Below are 19,517 nucleotides of genomic sequence, written 5' to 3' on the forward strand. Positions count from 1 at the left end.
ATTCACTGGAATGAAAACAAATACATTAAATGAACAACAGCTTTGTTTCACTTTTTTCAGTGCATGATAAAGTAAGTAATTGACAATTATTCGCTGAAAGCGAGGTGAATATCAGTGAATAATAATAGACACGAAGCCGATATTATAATTCACTGAACCTGAGGCGGATAATCGTCTTAGTAAAAATGCACGGGTGATTAATTATTAAAAAATCGTATTAAAAATATCATTTTTCAGTCTTCAAAAGCAGCATGCAAATGTAATGCGTGCATATTTGTCACTTGTCTATGCCAAGTCATATAAAATACAACCCCGATTCCAAAAAAGTTGGGACAAAGTACAAATTCTAAATAAAAACGGAATGCAATAATTTACAAATCTCAAAAACTGATATTGTATTCACAATAGAACATAGACAACATATCAAATGTCGAAAGTGAGACATATTGAAATTTCATGCCAAATATTGGCTCATTTGAAATTTCATGACAGCAACACATCTCAAAAAAGTTGGGACAGGGGCAATAAGAGGCTGGAAAAGTTAAAGGTACAAAAAAGGAACAGCTGGAGGACCAAATTGCAACTCATTAGGTCAATTGGCAATAGGTCATTAACATGACTGGGTATAAAAAGAGCATCTTGGAGTGGCAGCGGCTCTCAGAAGTAAAGATGGGAAGAGGATCACCAATCCTCCTAATTCTGCACCGACAAATAGTGGAGCAATATCAGAAAGGAGTTCGACAGTGTAAAATTGCAAAGAGTTTGAACATATCATCATCTACAGTGCATATCATCATCACAAGATTCAGAGAATCTGGAAGAATCTCTGTGCGTAAGGGTCAAGGCCAGAAAACCATACTGGGTGCCCGTGATCTTTGGGCCCTTAGACGGCACTGCATCCCATACAGGCATGCTTCTGTATTGGAAATCACAAAATGGGCTCAGGAATATTTCCGGAGAACATTATCTGTGAACACAATTCACCGTGCCATCCGCCGTTGCCAGCTAAAACTCTATAGTTCAAAGAAGAAGCCGTATCTAAACACGATCCAGAAGCGCAGACGTCTTCTCTGGGCCAAGGCTCATTTAAAATGGACTGTGGCAAAGTGGAAAACTGTTCTGTGGTCAGACGAATCAAAATTTGAAGTTCTTTATGGAAATCAGGGATGCCGTGTCATTTGGACTAAAGCGGAGAAGGATGACCCAAGTTGTTATCAGCGCTCAGCTCAGAAGCCTGCATCTCTGATGGTATGGGGTTGCATTAGTGCGTGTGGCATGGGCAGCTTACACATCTGAAAAGACACCATCAATGCTGAAAGGTATATCCAGGTTCTAGAGCAACATATGCTCCCATCCAGACGACGTCTCTTTCAGGGAAGACCTTGCATTTTCCAACATGACAATGCCAAACCACATACTGCATCAATTACAGCATCATGGCTGCATAGAAGAAGGGTCCGGGTACTGAACTGGCCAGCCTGCAGTCCAGATCTTTCACCCATAGAAAACATTTGGTGCATCATAAAACGGAAGATACGACAAAAAAAGACCTAAGACAGTTGAGCAACTAGAATCCTACATTAGACAAGAATGGGTTAACATTCCTATCCCTAAACTTGAGTAACTTGTCTCCTCAGTCCCCAGACGTTTACAGACTGTTGTAAAGAGAAAAGGGGATGTCTCACAGTGGTAACCATGGCCTTGTCCCAACTTTTTTGAGATGTGTTGTTGTCATGAAATTTAAAATCACCTAATTTTTCTCTTTAAATGATGCATTTTCTCAGTTTAAACATTTGATATGTCATTTATGTTCTTTTCTGAATAAAATATGGAATTTTGAAACTTCCACAACATTGCGTTCCGTTTTTATTTACAATTTGTACTTTGTCCCAACTTTTTTGGAATCGGGGTTCTACTTTTTAAGATAAGATCAGAAGACCTTTATTATCCCACAATGAGGAAATTTCCTATTGCAGCAGCACAGTGGATAACTGCAGAAGAGGACATATCAAGCCATACAAGCAAAAAAAAAAAAAATATATATATATATATATATATATATATATATATATATATATATATATATATATATATATATAAATTTATTTATTTATTTATTTATTTTTAATGGCAAAATGGTGCTGCTGCTGTTGGCTACATCTTGCAGCAGCAGCTTGCTCAGTTTTATCCCCTGCTGGCCGAAAGGCCCAAAGGGGGATTAAGTCATAGCGATGTCCGTCCATCCTGGGAAAAGTACTCACCTTCTGAAATCAACTCCTCTCACAATTTTTGGAGGAATTTCACGAAACTTGTAATTTTATTAAATTGGGTCACATTTTACCAGAGTTACAGCCCTTGATTCACAAAATTGTACTTTGATAATTTCATGAAGGTGTGTTTTTCTTCTGACATCAACTCCTCTCACAATTTTTGGACGAATTTCTCGAAGCTTGGCAAAAGGCCTTGTTATATAATGGTAATACACATATCGCGATTTAATTTCGTTTGTGAAAATTTTCCCAGAGTTTTGACCCTCGATTAAATAACTTGTACTTTGACAATTTCATGAGAGTGTACGTTCTTCTGAAATCAACTCCTCTCACAATCTGTGGAGGAATTTCACCAAACTTGGCAAAAGGCTTTGCTATATGACAGTTATATGCATATTGAAATTTCATTTAATTTGGGCAAATTTTACCAGAGTTATGCCCTTGATGATGAACAAATTTGTGACCCCTCACCGAATCCAGGGACACATGTCGGCCGAAACGAATCCGAGATAATCGCAAAAGAAGCATTTTTTTTTTTTTAATTTGTGATTTTTGTTTTTTTCCATCATGTGCAAGTTGAGATCTTGAAGAATGCAATCAGTATTTCAGATAATAGATTGTTTTGTTGGAAAAGCATACATTTTTTGTTGCAAATTGTCTCGTTTTTGTCAGGACTGTAGCCTGCTGGGGGGTGTGGGTAAATTACCATATGGGCAATTCACATGATGATTTAAGTCATTTTTTTTTTCCGCGAATCAGCTGTATGATCCGAGTTGAGCGCATGGCTACTTAACCTGCATACAGGCGTGTAATTTCACTATGGAATGAGTTACTAAACAGAGCGCAGAGGAGGTGACACACCGCGAAGCAAACAGACACACTGTATTTACATCGGAGATCACCATTTCTAGCAAAAAAAACGCAACCTCGTTTTCCAGATTGAATGGAATACTTGAATGATTGGATGATACATGGACCATTTTAGGACTACATTATTCCATCGGAGGCATTGGTGTGTGCAAGGCGCCGTTTCTCTTTCTGATGGGGTAAGTTTATTAATCTAAGGCTGTGTGGTTATTTTTGCATGTAACGGAGAGTGTTGTGGTTTGGTTAAGCCTAGGTCACAACCGGACGTACGATTTTTTGGCCGTGTGATTTTTGCCGTTTCCCAAATCGCTGCGTTTTTTTTTTTTCACGGAGAAAGACGCGCGTTGGCCGTAAGTTTGTCTTGCAACCTGAAAAAAATGTAAGCGCCCATAGAGTTTGTTTGACATGGCAAAGAACCTCTGCGACCGGTCTGCGGCTTGAAAATCAGCACATCACACGCGCGCTCTCGTGTGTTTCATGCGCGCTCTCCGTGTATTTCTTGCGTTTTTTGCATGTAGACCGGCTGTAGGAGCACATACGGCCGGTTGTGACCGAGGCTTTACATGAAACTAGTGTTGTGTTAGTTGTGTCATCATCTTTCTTTCTTACAGTGTGAGTAATTTTTCAACCACAAAACGTTAAAGTATACTTTAGGACTTATTTTTGTACTTCATAATTGTGTTGGGCATACTTTGCATGGAAGGAAAATTGACGTGGTGATCTTTGTTTACATAAAAGTAGTATCGTGCTAGCTCGTAGGGGTAGGGCTTTCCTTAATGTCATGCAGATGAGCACCATTATGTGCCCGCCCTACACCCAGAGTAGCTGAGATGGAAAACTTTGAGGGCGATTTTGTCCCTTTTCTGTTTTAAGAAGTATACACTTTCAAAAGGCCACACATTCTTCAAATATTGTCAGATCTCCACATGGAAGGCATCATTGGAAAGCTTAGAAACTGTACTTTCTGAATCTGTCAATAACTCAAAATGCCCCCGGGCCGACATGTGTCCCTGGATTCTGTGATCTGCCACATTTGTACTTTAGCAATTTCATCAAGGTGTGCTTGTTTTCTGAAATCACCTTCCTTCACAATTTTTGGTGGAATTTCATGAAACTTGGCAGGATTTTTTGTTATATGTCGGTTATAGGCAAATTGTAATTTTGTTCAATTCAGTCATATTTTACCAGAGTTATGGCCTAGTTTCCAGCGGGGGATACTGTGCTCTCGGAGCTCTCTTGTTTGAGATTGATAAAATAAATCCCAGTTCCACCTTACCTTTGAATAGTTTTAGACCAAACTTTGTAGCATCTTTAGTGCTTTTCAGAACAGCATTTTCATCATCATTTCTAATTCTTCCTCACTTATGATGACAAAGTGATCGGCCGCCATTTTGCCGAGTCACTCGAGGTGATTGGTCGAGAAATTCTGACTATTTCTTGATACAGCGTACGCGATTTCCTATAATCACCTCCATATTTATGATAATGAATAATAAAGCCGAACAGCATGGTTACTGATGTGTGCATCGCTACATTTAAGAGGAGCATTGTGCAGTACATGTGAACAGAGTCATAGTGAAACCACAGTTTCTCACTGCAACAGCTCAAAAGCAACCTGCAGCAAACCTGACCTGCATTTCTCTGAAGTCTGCTTTACACACAGGCATGTTTGGCAGTGGTACTTTTTGTAATTTTAAGTACCGGTATGCTGCTTAAGAAAAGGGATGGGAGGGAGTGTAGATGTGATGGAACAATAAATGTACTGACAGACACCCAATTTATTTTTTTATATTCTGTTTGGCTGAGTGGGTGTGGCCAGGACGGTGAATAGATAAAATGTACAACATCTGGTCTATTTATCATTCATATAAAACAGTTTGCTTTGATAATGGACTCCGGCTTCCATATGTCAGGCACATCAAGTCTAATCGTGTTCGATTTAATGTATTAAATTCTGAACTTAAAAACTGATTGTTTGAGGTAAATATTGGTAATATTTAATATAGGCAGCAATATAATGATACCTTCCTAGTTAGAGATGCAGGACGGCCTTGATCCTGTCCAAGCACAGCCCTGTACACGGAGCTAACTGGTAGGCCTCAACATAAATCAGTGCTGTAAGTTATGAGTTTAATCTGAGTCATGATCATTTACTGGCTGAAAACTCAGCATACACCACAGAATCAACATACAACAGGGAAGAGTTGCTGATATGGACCGATACAACTGCTCTCTCAGCTATATTTTGTCTATTTAATTCATCACCCAAATTTTTCTCTCTTTCTGTTCCCCATTTCTGTTTGATGTAAAAACAACCACCATGAAGTAAGGGCACGGGTTTCATTTTCTTTGTCTTGCTGAGGACTTGTCACGTCAGGTTAACATTTGTTCTCTGTTTTAGCTCTTACAACTTTTTTTTGGTCTGTGCAAGCTTTCAGGAAGATTTTATTGTCAGACACAGACCTTAAAATGTGCTACTTGATTTAGCCCAAGTTCATTTTTAGGGCCCGTTTACACGAGGACGCTGTCGGGTAAAAACGACTAAATATTTTATCGGAAGTGCCTTTCGTCTACACGGGGACGGCGTTTCCGAGGCTGAAAAACGGAAAAAATTGAAAACGCCTTCCAGAGTGGATAAGTTAAAAACAGCCCCCGTTGCATATCCGTCTAAACTACCCAATACGCGAAACTCTGCTCGGATCTGCTCACGTCGGGTACGCGTTTACGTCATACATATGTCATATACTGTACATGCCAGCCCGGGAAGTAAGAAAGTAAGTAAAAAAGTAAGAGCATGTCTGATTACATCGATCCAACAGACCTTCAAGCTGCTCTGGCAGCTTTAATAAACGTCCAGGAGTCCTTCTAACATCTATACCGAATCTGCACATATACCGTTAATGAACAGAGGCGGGTATAGTATGCTCTTACTTACTTTCTTACTTACCATAGCCAGAGTAGTCAAAGTTTTCGCGGCGCAGATGTGCAGATCAGACAAGACGGAAGACGCTGCGCATGCGTGCAGACATAGCGGAGGTCTTTCACAGCACCACCTAGCCGCCTGGCATGCACATCCAATTGAATTCCACACATTTATGCATCACCGTATAGACGCAGATTTCCTCCTTGAAAACGGTCGTGTAGACGCGGAAAAAAGTGAGAACGAAAACGGACTTTTGCGTTTTTGTTTCAGACCGTCCCCGTGTAAAGTGGGCCTTAATGGCTTTGCCTCCAGGACCATAGAGGCAAGTGTAAGGTAAGAGTATCGTGCAAAATGTGCAGCACACTATAATAAATGGAGCATTAGTAGAAGCAAAGGTCTCGATATCAAGATTGCACCATGTGCCACGGGACTGTTATTTTGGTTGCTCAGGGAGGGCGTGGTCCCCTGATGATAGGTGGTTAGGAGGTGGGTGATTGAGGGGGCACAGATGCCTAGTGTACCCTCTGGGTTTCAGGGCCTGCCATTAGTCCACAACTGGAGTGCTCAGCAGTGCAGTGCAGTGCAGAATAACAGCTAAATATTTCATCAAATCAATAATTCAGCAGCTGCTATGGGAGGCAGAGAGCAACCGAGAGGAGGAAGAGATGGTTAGATCAAGAGAGAGAGAGAGAGAGATGTGCAGAGATGGAAAGACAAGGAGAGCTGAGGAAATTGAGAGAGTGAAAGAAGCTGAGATGAGAGATTGAGAGAATGTAAAAGAGAGAGACTGGAAGATGAAGAGAGAATGCGAGACGGAAGAAAATGAGGGAATGTAATGCGAGAAATGGAAAGACAGAGCATCAAACCCACAATCGCATTTCCCAGGAAACTCACGGTAACCATAGGAACTGGAGCTGATTGTCACATGATGCGGAGGAGTGGTGAGCAAGCGGGGGAGGGAGGCTAGTTGTGTGAGTGCGAGTGACAAAGCGAAAGAGCAAAAGAGAGATGATCATCAAGAAAGGCAAAGACAAGACTGTTTCTTTTAATCCCGTTTCATTTGAAAGGATCCACGAAGCCTTTCTATCAAATGTCACATCTGGTTTGCAGTGTGTGACTTGAAGATAGCAATGAGGGGAACGTGAGAGAAACGAGGACCCTGTTGAACGTGCATATGAAATCTGCTGCAATGAGATTTTATGGAAACCAAGGTCGGGCCTTTTCCTCCGAGCATGTGCAGTATGGACTCTGTTGCATACTACACTTTGTATACTAGCCAACACAGTCTCTTGTATCAAGAAATATTACTCATGGCCACGGTGTACAACAATGTATCCGATTGTGTTCAGCGCTTATAATCGATTTCCTGTCAACCTTTTGGAATACCGTGTGCTAAATCGTGTTACATTTCGGATAAAAAGCCACTATGGAAGTGAATTTTTCAAAAATATTTCTTCTGATTCACAGTCCTTTTTTCTTTAGTTGCTCATTTTTCTGATGCTTTTTTTTTGTCCTAGAAGAAGGTATTCTCCTTAAAGCTCTATGGGTCAACTGATTTTGGAGTGGGAGGTGCTAGGAAAATTAGCCACACCCACCCCACTGACGATGGAGTTGCCTTTGACTTGGCAGAATGAACAGAGCCTTCTGTGACCCACCCCATTTAAGAAAGAAAAAAAAAAACGTGCATAAAAGTACAGAAGTAAAAGAAATATTCTGGTGGGGGGGGGGAAGTAAAATGAGTGCGAATCAGACATAATCCATCCATCCATCCATCCATCCATCCATCCATCCATTATCTCTAGCCGCTTTATCCTGTTCTACAGGGTCGCAGGCAAGCTGGAGCCTATCCCAGCTGACTGCGGGTGAAAGGCGGGGTACACCCTGGACAAGTCGCCAGGTCATCACAGGGCTGACACATAGACACAGACAACCATTCACACTTACATTCACACCTACGGTCAATTTAGAGTCACCAGTTAACCTAACCTGCATGTCTTTGGACTGTGGGGGAAACCGGAGCACCCGGAGGAAACCCACGCGGACACGGGGAGAACATGCAAACTCCACACAGAAAGGCCCTCGCCGGCCACGGGGCTCGAACCCGGACCTTCTTGCTGCAAGGCGACAGTGCTAACCACTACACCACCGTGCCGCCCAGATGTAATCTTGTCAAAAAAAATATTTGATTCTCATTACTTGCATTTGCAAAAAAAAAAAATTACCTTTAACATTTTGAGTGAATTTTATTTGAAACTTTTAGCACAGAATGAACTCCTCCATAATCCTCCCATTGGCTCCATTTGGTATAGGAGATGCAAGCAGGTTAAGTCCTCTTTAGGAGGATTTTAACTCTGCTTCTGCTTGTTCTTCTAGACAGACCTTTAGTTTATTCATTACATCATTTTGGTGCCGTGTGGGGATATGTTTAACTTCTTGTAGTCGGCTGTCCATCACTAGCAATGATGACTGCTTCATTAGGCTGCGCAGAAATGCAGAAGGGCTGCGAGGCCCACACCAGAGCGACAGAGTCGCCCACAGTGGTGGCACGAACGGCCTGGCTGAACCACCATGGAACATCTGGCCTCATGAGCTCTTGCATACTATTCTCCTCTCCTAACGAAGCGCCTTGCACAGTAAGGTAAGACAAATGATGTCATGTTGTCTCTCTGGACCTCCAAACCTGATGCCAAGTGGTGCACAAAAGTGCCACAGACCTGACAGGTATGGAAGTTGCCCCGCAGTGACAACTGACTTGCCAAGTGATGCCATCCATTTGGCTGTTTGAGTGGCTCTTCCACATGCCATCTGGTGGTGTGCTGTTGACCCTTTTGGGTTCATCTGCCACGTTGCACTGAAAAGCGCCCTGCTGCCAGCGCCTTATTGATGATGTACTATTTAACCCTTAGCTGGAACCAGGCAAGTTCTACCACTCTGGGTCAGAGCGGACCTGGGAGCAATAGTGATTAAGGAGTAACTCCACTTTCCCCAATACTCAAGTCCTCCCGGACCTGAGACTCACCACTGGTTGCAGCTTAAAGTCATACCCAGAACTCATGTTTAACTTGTAAGCAGTGGTTAAATTGGGGAAGGGGGAGGTGTTGGAGGAGTGACGCCACCATTGGTTTTATATAAGCAGCAAGCAGAGCTGAGCTCCAGAACTTAATGCAGATGTAAATCATAGCATGGCATAATGAAGATGAACTGCTTTCATTTCACAGTTGTAATATGCATTCCTTCAGTCAAATCAAATTGCTAACTGCTGTGTCTAGCACTTGAGCTTTAAAACAAAATGTCTTTAAAGGCCAGAAAACAAATTGGACATCCCAATATGCACACAGGCCACTTTTTTAGGAACACCAAACTAATACTGCATAGGACGTCCCTTTGCTCTCAGAACAGCTTCATTTCTTCATGGTACGAATTCCTCTAGGTGTTAGAAACACTCCTATGACATTCCAGACCATGTTGAGATAGAGCATAACAATGTGATCTTCCTATGCCCTGACACCCCTCCTGGGGTATAGGCCGTTGACAAGGGATCTCCAGTGGACCTGGTCCTGTGCTTTTCCTTCTGTCTGAGTCCAGGTGTACCCCAGCCTCCTGATGTCTGTCTGGAGATCTTTTCGCCAGGTGTTCTTTGGCCAACCTCTTCTCTTCCCTTGAGGGTTCCAAGTCAAGGCTTGTCTGGTGATGTTTGTGGCTTGTTTTTGTAACGTGTGCCCGATCCATTTCCATCTTCTTCCAATTTTTTTCTTCCACTGGTATTTGCTGTGTTTTCAACCAAAGATTGTTGTTACTGATCCTTTCCAGCCATTGTATCTTCAGAATCTTTCTTAGGCATTTGTTGATGAAGGTCTGTACTTTACCGATTGTGTTCGTCATTCTCCAAGTCTCAGAACCATAAAGCAATACTGATTTTACATGTGGTCACCAACAAATGTGTGCCAAGAAATCATTCCCCACATAATATTCCACCACCAGGCTGAACATTTGACTCATAGCAGGTTGGGTCTGTGGATTCATGCTGATGTTGACAGGAGTGGAATCTAATGCCATCTTCTGCTCTTGTATCCCATCCGCCTCAAGGTTCAGCTTGTTCTATATTCGGAGATGCTTTTTTGTTCACCATGGTTTTAAAAAGTAGCTTTCTTACCACAGCCTTCTTTTCAGTTTGAGCCAGTTTGGTCATCCTCCTCTGACTTCTCTCAGCAAGGTACTTCTGCCCTCAGAACTGCTGCATACTAGAAGTTTATTTTTCACATTTTAAACTCTACAGACTGTTTTTGCCTGAAGGTGATCAGCAGTTTCTGAAATATTCAAACCTGCCCACAACCAACCATGCCACGGTCAAATCACATGCCACTGACACCACTTTTTTCCATTCTGATGTTTGGTGTGAACATTAAATGAATGCTGCTGCTTCTTGATTGGCTGATTAATTTGATAATTGCATGAATGAGCAGTTGTACAGATTTTCCTAATAAAGTGGTCAGTGTAATTTGGATAAGTTGTGGCCACCCAGGTGAAGTTAAATTGAGGTTGTAACCAGTGTTCTAGTCGAGTCACTAAACCTCAAGTCTGAGTCCAGTCTCGAGTCCCCAGTGTTTAAATCCGAGTCAAGTCATTAAAGAAAATTTCGAGCCGAGTCGAGTCCACTGTTGATCCGAGTCGAGTCCGAGAACAAGACTTCAACCGCACCATTTGATGGCAGCTGTTTTACTGCCATTAACATTAGTTTGTTCCTGAACATGACGTATGAACAGGTGAATGTACGTTCTCTTTATCAGGGAGTATGAAGTATTCTGTCAGAGATAGTTGGGAGACGGATGTAAGTGCAGAAGGTGTGTTTATTAATACACGTGAATACAGGTAAACAATCCAGAACGGCAGGCAAAGTCGTAAAACGGCGAAACAGGCAATAGGTCGAGTGAGACACTAACAGGCGATCGTAGACTCGGCAGAATCAAAGACAAGAAGCAGGAAATCAAACAAGGAAATACGGCTCAGTAATATCTCAGCAATCCAACTCAATACTTCGCAAAGTAAGTGTTTTTTCACAGTTTTTATATCGGTGTGCCGATCGCGCCTTAATCCTGTGCAAGTGTGACTCATTTATGGTGCGCGTGAGAATCCGCTTGGTGCGCACGCTGTCCGGAGCGCACCCGAGAATCTATCTGATGCATGAGCCAAGGTGCGCAGGTGTGACGCACTTGCGCGAAATTAGTAAAAAAAAATTAATGTAGATATAAATATCTTATGCCAAATTACTGTATGGCATGTTACAAAAAATAAAGAAAAAATCCAAGTCCTCATCTCCAATTTACGAGTCCGAATGCAGTTAATGCCCGAATCCAAGTCAGGCCACGAGTCCTTAAATTAGGGCACGAGTCGGACTCGAGTACTACAAGCCTGAGTGAAGGCACTTCCAGTGTTGTCCCCGCCCTCACCCTCTCCAACCAGCCATTTTCATCCTGATTTCCAGTTCCTTTAAAACCACATCAGAACTCGTTTCTGTGGGGAATGGGCCTACAGCCTTATTCATTTTCCAAGTGCTTGACCTGTATCAGCACCCTTAATTAGCTTGTCCCTCGTGTGGGACTAGATCCGAGGATCCTCTTTAAAGTTATTGAGAGAGCAGCATCAACTGTAGAAAGACTTGGCGATGAGGATTAATGGTGTAACACTGCATATATCCTTGTCTGAGGCGTTTGGACTAACACTTGGTGCATTGATTGCATTGTACTCTTGCATCTTTAAGTATAGCACTTCAAGGCTTTGTCGGAAATAAGTCACTATGAACAATGTTAAATTATGACTTCCTACCAGTCTCCTGAGCTACCGATGAGCCGTATTGTTGTTCCCTGCTGGATCGGACGCTGATGCTAGGATCCATGCATTGTGATCCAGCATGACAACTTGGATTTACTCGAATTCTGACATACCCCAGAACAAATCGGTTAACTCGTCCCTTATTTGGTTATGTGTAGGACGTGTATCCATGTTATAAATAAACAATTCTGTAATGGCCAGTATGCCATCTGATGTTGAAGTGTTGGAGACTACTGATGTCTCTTGGAACAAAATGTCCATAGAGCTAATGCATATGAATACAGAAGTATAATGACGGCTATGAAGTGTGAACTGAAATCTCTGCTGGCTTGTAAGTGCTGTCAGCATCAGATTAGTTTCCACTGGAGACTATTGCTTCAAGGAAACGGAGCATAATATGAGCTCCATATTGCAGCAGTAAAAGTAGTAACTGATTTCGTGACACTATGACGGTACATAAATAGGAAGTATATCAAAAATCGCAGGATAGGTTTTTGTCAACCGAATGCATTTATCGCACAGAGCAGTTATTGCTCTTACTTGCTCTTAAATCGCAGTGCGCTAAAGGCTGAGGTAAACCGGGTGGATTAGTGCGATGCTGTTTCTCTCAGGGATCCAAATCTCTCAAACCCAGAAACCTCTTACGCCTTGAATAAATGAATGCTGATGAAGGACAGGCCCCATTCTCTCTGGTCTGCGCCTGGCCCTTGAAGAGCTGTTGCATGTTTTATTAGAGCCTGATCACAAATTCAATAGGCAATCACGTGCCTGATTCTTCTGTTCCTTCAGTGGCACGCTGAAGAAAGATGCATGACGAGTGTTGTGACAGCAGCAGGGCTGGCCAAGCTGGAAGCTGGGACCCCCCCCCCCCCAATTTATTTCTCATCTCATCTCATTATCTCTAGCCGCTTTATCCTGTTCTACAGGGTCGCAGGCAAGCCGGAGCCTATCCCAGCTGACTACGGGCGAAAGGCGGGGTACACCCTGGACAAGTCGCCAGGTCATCACAGGGCTGACACACAGACACAGACAACCATTCACACCTACGGTCAATTTAGAGTCACCAGTTAACCTAACCTGCATGTCTTTGGACTGTGGGGGAAACCGGAGCACCCGGAGGAAACCCACGCGGACACGGGGAGAACATGCAAACTCCGCACAGAAAGGCCCTCACCGGCCACGGGGCTCGAACCCGGACCTTCTTGCTGTGAGGCGACAGCGCTAACCACTACACCACCGTGCCGCCCCCCAATTTATTTTTTATTTTATTTTTTTATTTATCCCCCACCCCCAGAGTCTATAAGCTTTTTGCTTGGTCTCTGCTCAAGTTGTTAAAAAAAAGAATAAGTTTGTGGTAATTGTTTATACATATTTTTGTGACCACACACACACACAGCCACATGAAGATTACAATTTGAATTTAATTGTAAGCAACATTGACTGAGTAGAAGTTGATTTGGATGATTTTTAGTGGTATTGACCCGTATGCTGGAGAAAGGGTTATTGGTTACATGTTTGAAAACAAAGCTGTAGTATTAGGATCAGCTTTCAGTGGAACAGATAAATAGTGACATGGTCTCCAGTGGTCAGAAGGATAAATAACCTTTAAAAATAGACGGCCTTTCGATTTCATAAAACCGGTGAAATTTAGTTCCCTATGAAAGTTGGTCATTGTGATAGACGTTTATTTCTGTAATATAAATAAATAAATTGGGCCATTCTGTGGCTGGGGAGTTATTTAATTTGCAGGGATTCCCGAGCAAATAATGTGCAGTCAAGCAGACAGGGAAGTCTGGTGTGCGTGTGTGCAAGTTTACCTTTCAGCGTCGTCGTCTTATTTTGGGTTTTACGGCAGCTGGCATCCAGTGTTGCATTATCACCATCTATAGGTTTACCTTTGACCGTGCACTGACAGTTACATCATGTCACTAAACGAACAGCTGATCACACCGAGGTGCTCGCTGACCGCCGATATTTATTAGTCTTTTGGTCCTGCATTTCCTTTCCTTCGCAACATAGCGTCTTTTCTTCTCGCTTTCAATTACTGTAGTCGGTCTTTTGTATCCCACAGTGCCTTGTGCGAACAGTGAAAGCCCACCACGTGATGTCTCTTTGATTGTGTCACGGTGAAGCAAGACATAATAGCGGAGAATTTAGGGCCACATGGCCCTAAATTCATTAATTGTTCTATTAAAAAAAAAAAAAACGAATAAAACTGGAAGTCTGTGATTCGAATTCAGTAGATTTCGGTCCAGTAAACAAAAATAATTGAGTGTCAGGGAAAATTCTTTTTATGACCTAAACTTGAAAAATCTGAAAGGCAGTCTAGCTTTAATTATTCCCTGTCGTTCGTCATTATTTCACAGTATCAACACTTAAGTTTTAATCACTCAGTCACAGCCTCCACATTTACTATTTATAGATGTTAAAAGCATCTTTATAACACCTTCATGCTTTTTGTTAAATTATGTTTGCTGACCCTGTGAGTGTATTACTGTAATTGCTGCTCTACTGTGGCAGCTGTTACTGTTAGTCCATAGTACATGCTGGTAGGGTGGGTATGTGTGTGTGAGAGAGAGACAGACAGACAGACAGACAGACAGACAGAGGAGTTCTAGGAGGTTCAATCCTGCTGAGTTCAGAGGACATCCTCCCAAAGGTCACGCTCACCGGGGGAGGAGGAAAGGGAGCCTCGCCCAGCCAATCACGCGGCCTCCTGCTGACCATGCCACCACCTGTGGCAGTGCTGTTGAGATGGCTGTTCTATCAGAAGCTGCTGACGAGTCATACGATGAACTCCTCCATTTTGCCCACTTTGAAAGATCAGAGCCTTGAAATTGTCATCGTGTAATGATTTACTGATTACTTCACCGTTAACGGTGACTTGTTCAGCGAGAACTGTGTGATTTTTACCCCTTCTGCAATCCTCCAGTTCTCTCTTGAATGTTTGGTCAGTCCAGTTTTTCTCACAGGAAGCAATGGAGGAAACAGAGACTCTCAATTCCCCGTCCTCTCTCTCTTTTCTTGCTTTTCAGCGCGAGGCAGTCACCCAGTCCCTCTTCCACTCTCTCTTTTCTTTTCTTCTGTGCGTTTCTCACACTCGCTGCATTGGTCTCTGAATTGATGGTTTGATTCGAGGAAGCAGGCTCAGCCCCTTCATAGCAACCCCTCGAGGGCTGTTCTCATCTTTGTACCACAGAGAAGCTAAAAGCTAAATGCTTCTTTTATGGGTGAGGGTTTTACTAAGGAAGAATAGCAGCAGCTAAAGGAAAGGCTGCAGGAAAGCCACAAAGCGTTATTGAGTGCGACACAGGAAATGTGCGCGGCAGTTAATGAAAGCAGGAAGTGAGGCAAACGTTTAAGAGGTGAGTATGGCTAATATACTGATTTTATTCACCTTAAGTGGCTGACACATCCACACAATGTTATCAGTGACTTTACGAGTCAGCAGATGGAGGCAAGTTGAGAACCTGTGTTGACTTTATGCCTCCGCTTGTCTATACCCCTTGACCTATCTACTGCTGGTAACTAGGCACCAGGGATTTGAGTGGCAGATAAGAGGTATAGCAGCAGGACTTTGAGACATCCAGCATGAAGTGTTTAGTAAAAAGTGACAGGACCCGAATCCTTCTGTTCATATAGTTCCTTTTTTTTTTTTTTTCTAATTTTTATACATATCGTGAGAGCAGAAATGGATTGGGTGCACGTATGCATCAGTTTCACAGTGCAGTATGGGCCCATAGGAAGCATGTGGGATTGGTGGACTAGAAAGTAGTGACAGGGATCACACACGTGCGCACAGGGCGGTCTTGGCTTTAATTGCCTTAATTCCTGGTGCTGCGTCTTCTTTCTAGTGGGACTCGACACAGAGCTTTACCGTTCCCTGCAGCCGTGCTAAAAGGGCAAACGTATAATGATGTTTCCGAAAATCTGTTCTAAGCTCGGCTGTCCCTGTTCTTCTACCGCAATAGTCCTTTATGTGCAGAAAGAGCACGCCTGATCCAGCATCGGTGGATCAGCATGTGCTGTCGTGTTAAAACCTTGCTCTCTTTACTGTCTGAACTAGAACAAGGGTGACATGGTGCCCAGTGCTGAGACTGCTGTTCATCATAACTTAGTCAGCGCTGCCTGATAAGATCAGTGTTGCATCCAAACAGGAATGGAAACGTTGTACTACCTCTCCCAATGAGACAATGAGCCTTTGTTTGGAGTAATCACTGTTTTGGGCCATGTGCTAGATGTGCAAAATGGGCCATGTAATGCCTTGTTTGTTTAATGCACTCAGTAACCATTTCAAGATGTAATGGGGTTATTAATTTGATTTGAACTAGGTTTGTGCATTATAATGATCATCAGTTTAAATTTGTGTGTCTGTGTGTGTTTTTTCTGCAGGCTGATGCAAAGATGGTGTGTGATGTCGTGAGTCGCATGGAAGACACTGAGCCCTATTCTCCCGAGCTCCTGACCGCCATGATGCGTCTGTGGGCCGATTCGGGCATTCAGGAGTGCTTCAGCCGTGCCCGCGAGTACCAGCTCAACGACTCAGCCCAATAGTGAGTATTGTCCCATAAATTCTTCTCATTAATGATGAAATACGATAATGATGCATAATTTCAGGTGGAAATGAGCAACGTAAAATGTCTCGAATGTTTTATGGCGGAGTATTTTTCATACACATTGATTTTGGTATTTATACACCATTCAGGATGCTTTTGCAGTTTGTGCCTGAGTCACTATCGGCAATTGGATCACTCCGCACAGTTAATAGAGTATGGGCTAATTGTGATCTGTGCAGTTGTCTGGCATTAAACAGCTCCACAGAGAGAGATCCATGTGTTAAATGTCAAAACAACAGATAGATTTTAGTGATTTAGTGTGCATGTGGGCTTGGGGGGAGCAGAGTGCTTGAACAGAATAGAGCTGAAAGATGGGAGTCAGCAGTAAGTTTTGATCAGGAGCACTGGTTTGCTTTAAAGGCCTTGGAAGCTAGTGCTTATGGAAAGCACTATTTAGAATGCAGGTTCTCAACCTTTTCTGCTTTAAGGACCACCTATTCATACTTGTAACGAGTCGGGCCCATTAAAAAAGATCCCCAATTATTTCAGCTCATCTATTCTATTAGAATCTAATCATCTATTGAAAAGTGTATTAATGGGATGCGACATCACTCCCTGTTACAGATGGGAGCCCAGGAATTAAATAAATGCAATAAAACCAAACTGTTTTTAATTGTAGGTATTGTATTTAAAACTGTATGGATGTGCCAGAAGCCAAACCCTTCATGCAGGGCATTCTCAGTCAAAAGGGATTAATGATCCAAAAGTGGAGTCTGGTCAATTAACACAAGAACATATTGCCATGTTTGTGTACAGCAAACAAGCAAGTTATTCAAACCAAGAAGTACACTCAAAAGAAGTGGATATAGAACCCACTCAATGGGATTAGATCCTTACACGTTAACAAAGAAGGATTTTTCCTACGAGTTGGAAAATTATCCATCCGTTGAGTTCCCCGACATCTCAAACTACCTGGTGCTGCAGACATCGTTCTACACGGACACACAGATGGAAACCTGGAAGAGCATGGAGGAGTACAACTTTTTATATGTGGCTGGGTTAAAGATCTGGGGATCAGGATGCTACAAGATAGACGGCGGTAGATGAATCTAAGTGCAGGAAAAGTGTTTATTAGCAGGTGTGATGTTTACAAAAGCAAAGCAGAGTATTTAAACAGTGTTATAAACATGGCTAGAAATAAATGTGACCACAATAATGACGATACTTCGCAAAGCCTCTGTGAAAACAGTGTCCATATCTGTGCCTGCTGATCGAGCTCAAATCAGTATCGGGTGTTTCCCATAACGACCAGGTCTCGAGCGCGCGCACAGCACACTCCGTGAGTGAGCGCTCAGACTCGAGTGCACAAAGGCGTAACAGTCAAGTGTTCGCATGCTGTGTGACCACAACTTTTAGCTCATGTGTATATCGCAACCAAAATGCCTCATTTTCATCGATAACCCATCGCAAAGCATCGCGGGCCGTAGTGTGACCGTAGCTTAATGAGAAGGATGTGACATCTGATGCAATCCAGCAATTGTACCCTACTACGAATAACAATTAGCTTCAATTTGAAAAAAAATCACGGCAGCCACTAGATGGCGCTTCACAGTCCATTAGTGGGCCACGGCCCAGTGGTTAAGAAACACTGATTTGGAAAACAAATTACTCCTTCATGAAGATGCCTGTTTGAAATTGTGCTGATAAGCAGGAAATGGGCAGAAGACCAAGAATGTTTGAGATTCCTCAAAAAAAAGAGAGCATTTTTCTTTGGGGTCGTCATAACATTTAAAGAATAAGCATAATTTTTTAAGCATAAGTGTAATTTTTCCCCCTCCGTTGCTGTATGTGGTTATTTCTGAGTCACCTAAATGCACACTGCAACCCTCACACTGCGATTCTAGCTCTAAAATGATCCTAATTAGAGATCAGTGTTCACTTTGTTAGTTAGCTGTAAACTACTCAGTATTAAATGTTATGAAAATTTGTAATTATGTGCAAAACAGCAGCTCGCGTGTCCTTGACAGATACATAGTGCTGCAGTGGTAGTTAGCGGCAATAAAAAAAAACGAGACGTGATTTGTAAATTATGAGCACTAACACCATCCAATTCTGCAATTTTTGCTGCTCATTTGCACAACAGTGAGCTGTTGAAGGTAAATTCATCTGAAGTTTTTTGATCCAAAGGCAGTGTTTTTTTTTTTTTTTTTGGTTCTTTAGTCCTGGTTGCACTACCGTACAGAGCGATTACATTATTTTTGTAGAGGATGAACATCACATACCAGCAATATATAATCGGTAACCTGCAGATTGCAGCCAGGTTTCTGATTGGTCAAGTGATCTGACTCGTACTTGTTTCCTGTTTGTTTATTAGGGTGAAAATAGAACAGGGCGAAATCAATGATGAGGACATAATAGGGCAGTGCATCTTTTTAATGCAGCCCATTTTAGAGGTAACAGCTACCCTGTATATTGATCGCCTTCCATTATCGTTGGCATTCTTTTCATTCTGGTCAGCGAACAGGGTCGTGCTTCTTCGAAGTAGCAGAGTATTATTGCGGTCATAACTGCGACAGAATGCATTCGAATAAGTACCTTTCGAGGATCTTAACACTGTTGAGACGCACCTTTTAATCATACTCGTATCTTGAGATCTATAGGATCTTTTAAGAAAAGGTAACACGATAAATCAACTATTCTAGCTTCTTTTTTATTTCTTCTTAATCAGGTAGAGGAATGAACAATAATCACATCTCACAAGGACCAGCTCATGTGGTTAATTGGATGACTTGGTTTGTTAACGCTGATTATTCAATTTCCTTTATTCAAATTCTAAGAATTGTTTGGTCAGGTTAAGATGGATCTGAAACTATGCCCTATTCAGCATATTTAAGTTATTCCACGAAATCGAGTCATACATGAGCTGATAGCCAACAAGGCACGTAGCGCCAAGTTGGCTATAAACCACGTATGACGAGATTGAGTGGAATAACTGTTTTATTCTATCTACATTCACTGGACTTGGATAAAAGGAGCATTCGATAAATAAACTTTATACGAAACGTCCGACAA

The 19,517-nt window shown here is 42.3% G+C and overlaps 1 protein-coding gene across 2 annotated transcripts in view; it reads left to right on the forward strand.

The window, feature by feature from the left end:
- gnao1a (guanine nucleotide binding protein (G protein), alpha activating activity polypeptide O, a) overlaps nt 1-19,517 on the forward strand; it is a 189,594-nt gene that overhangs the window by 108,881 nt on the left and 61,196 nt on the right. For both annotated transcript variants that reach the window (XM_060923965.1, XM_060923964.1), the window contains exon 4: nt 16,282-16,442. In XM_060923965.1, coding sequence (XP_060779948.1) covers nt 16,282-16,442 — 161 coding nt within the window. The remainder of the gene's footprint in view (nt 1-16,281; nt 16,443-19,517) is intronic.

This window comes from Neoarius graeffei, chromosome 6 (genome assembly GCF_027579695.1).
Source record: "Neoarius graeffei isolate fNeoGra1 chromosome 6, fNeoGra1.pri, whole genome shotgun sequence".
NCBI lineage: Eukaryota > Metazoa > Chordata > Actinopteri > Siluriformes > Ariidae > Neoarius > Neoarius graeffei.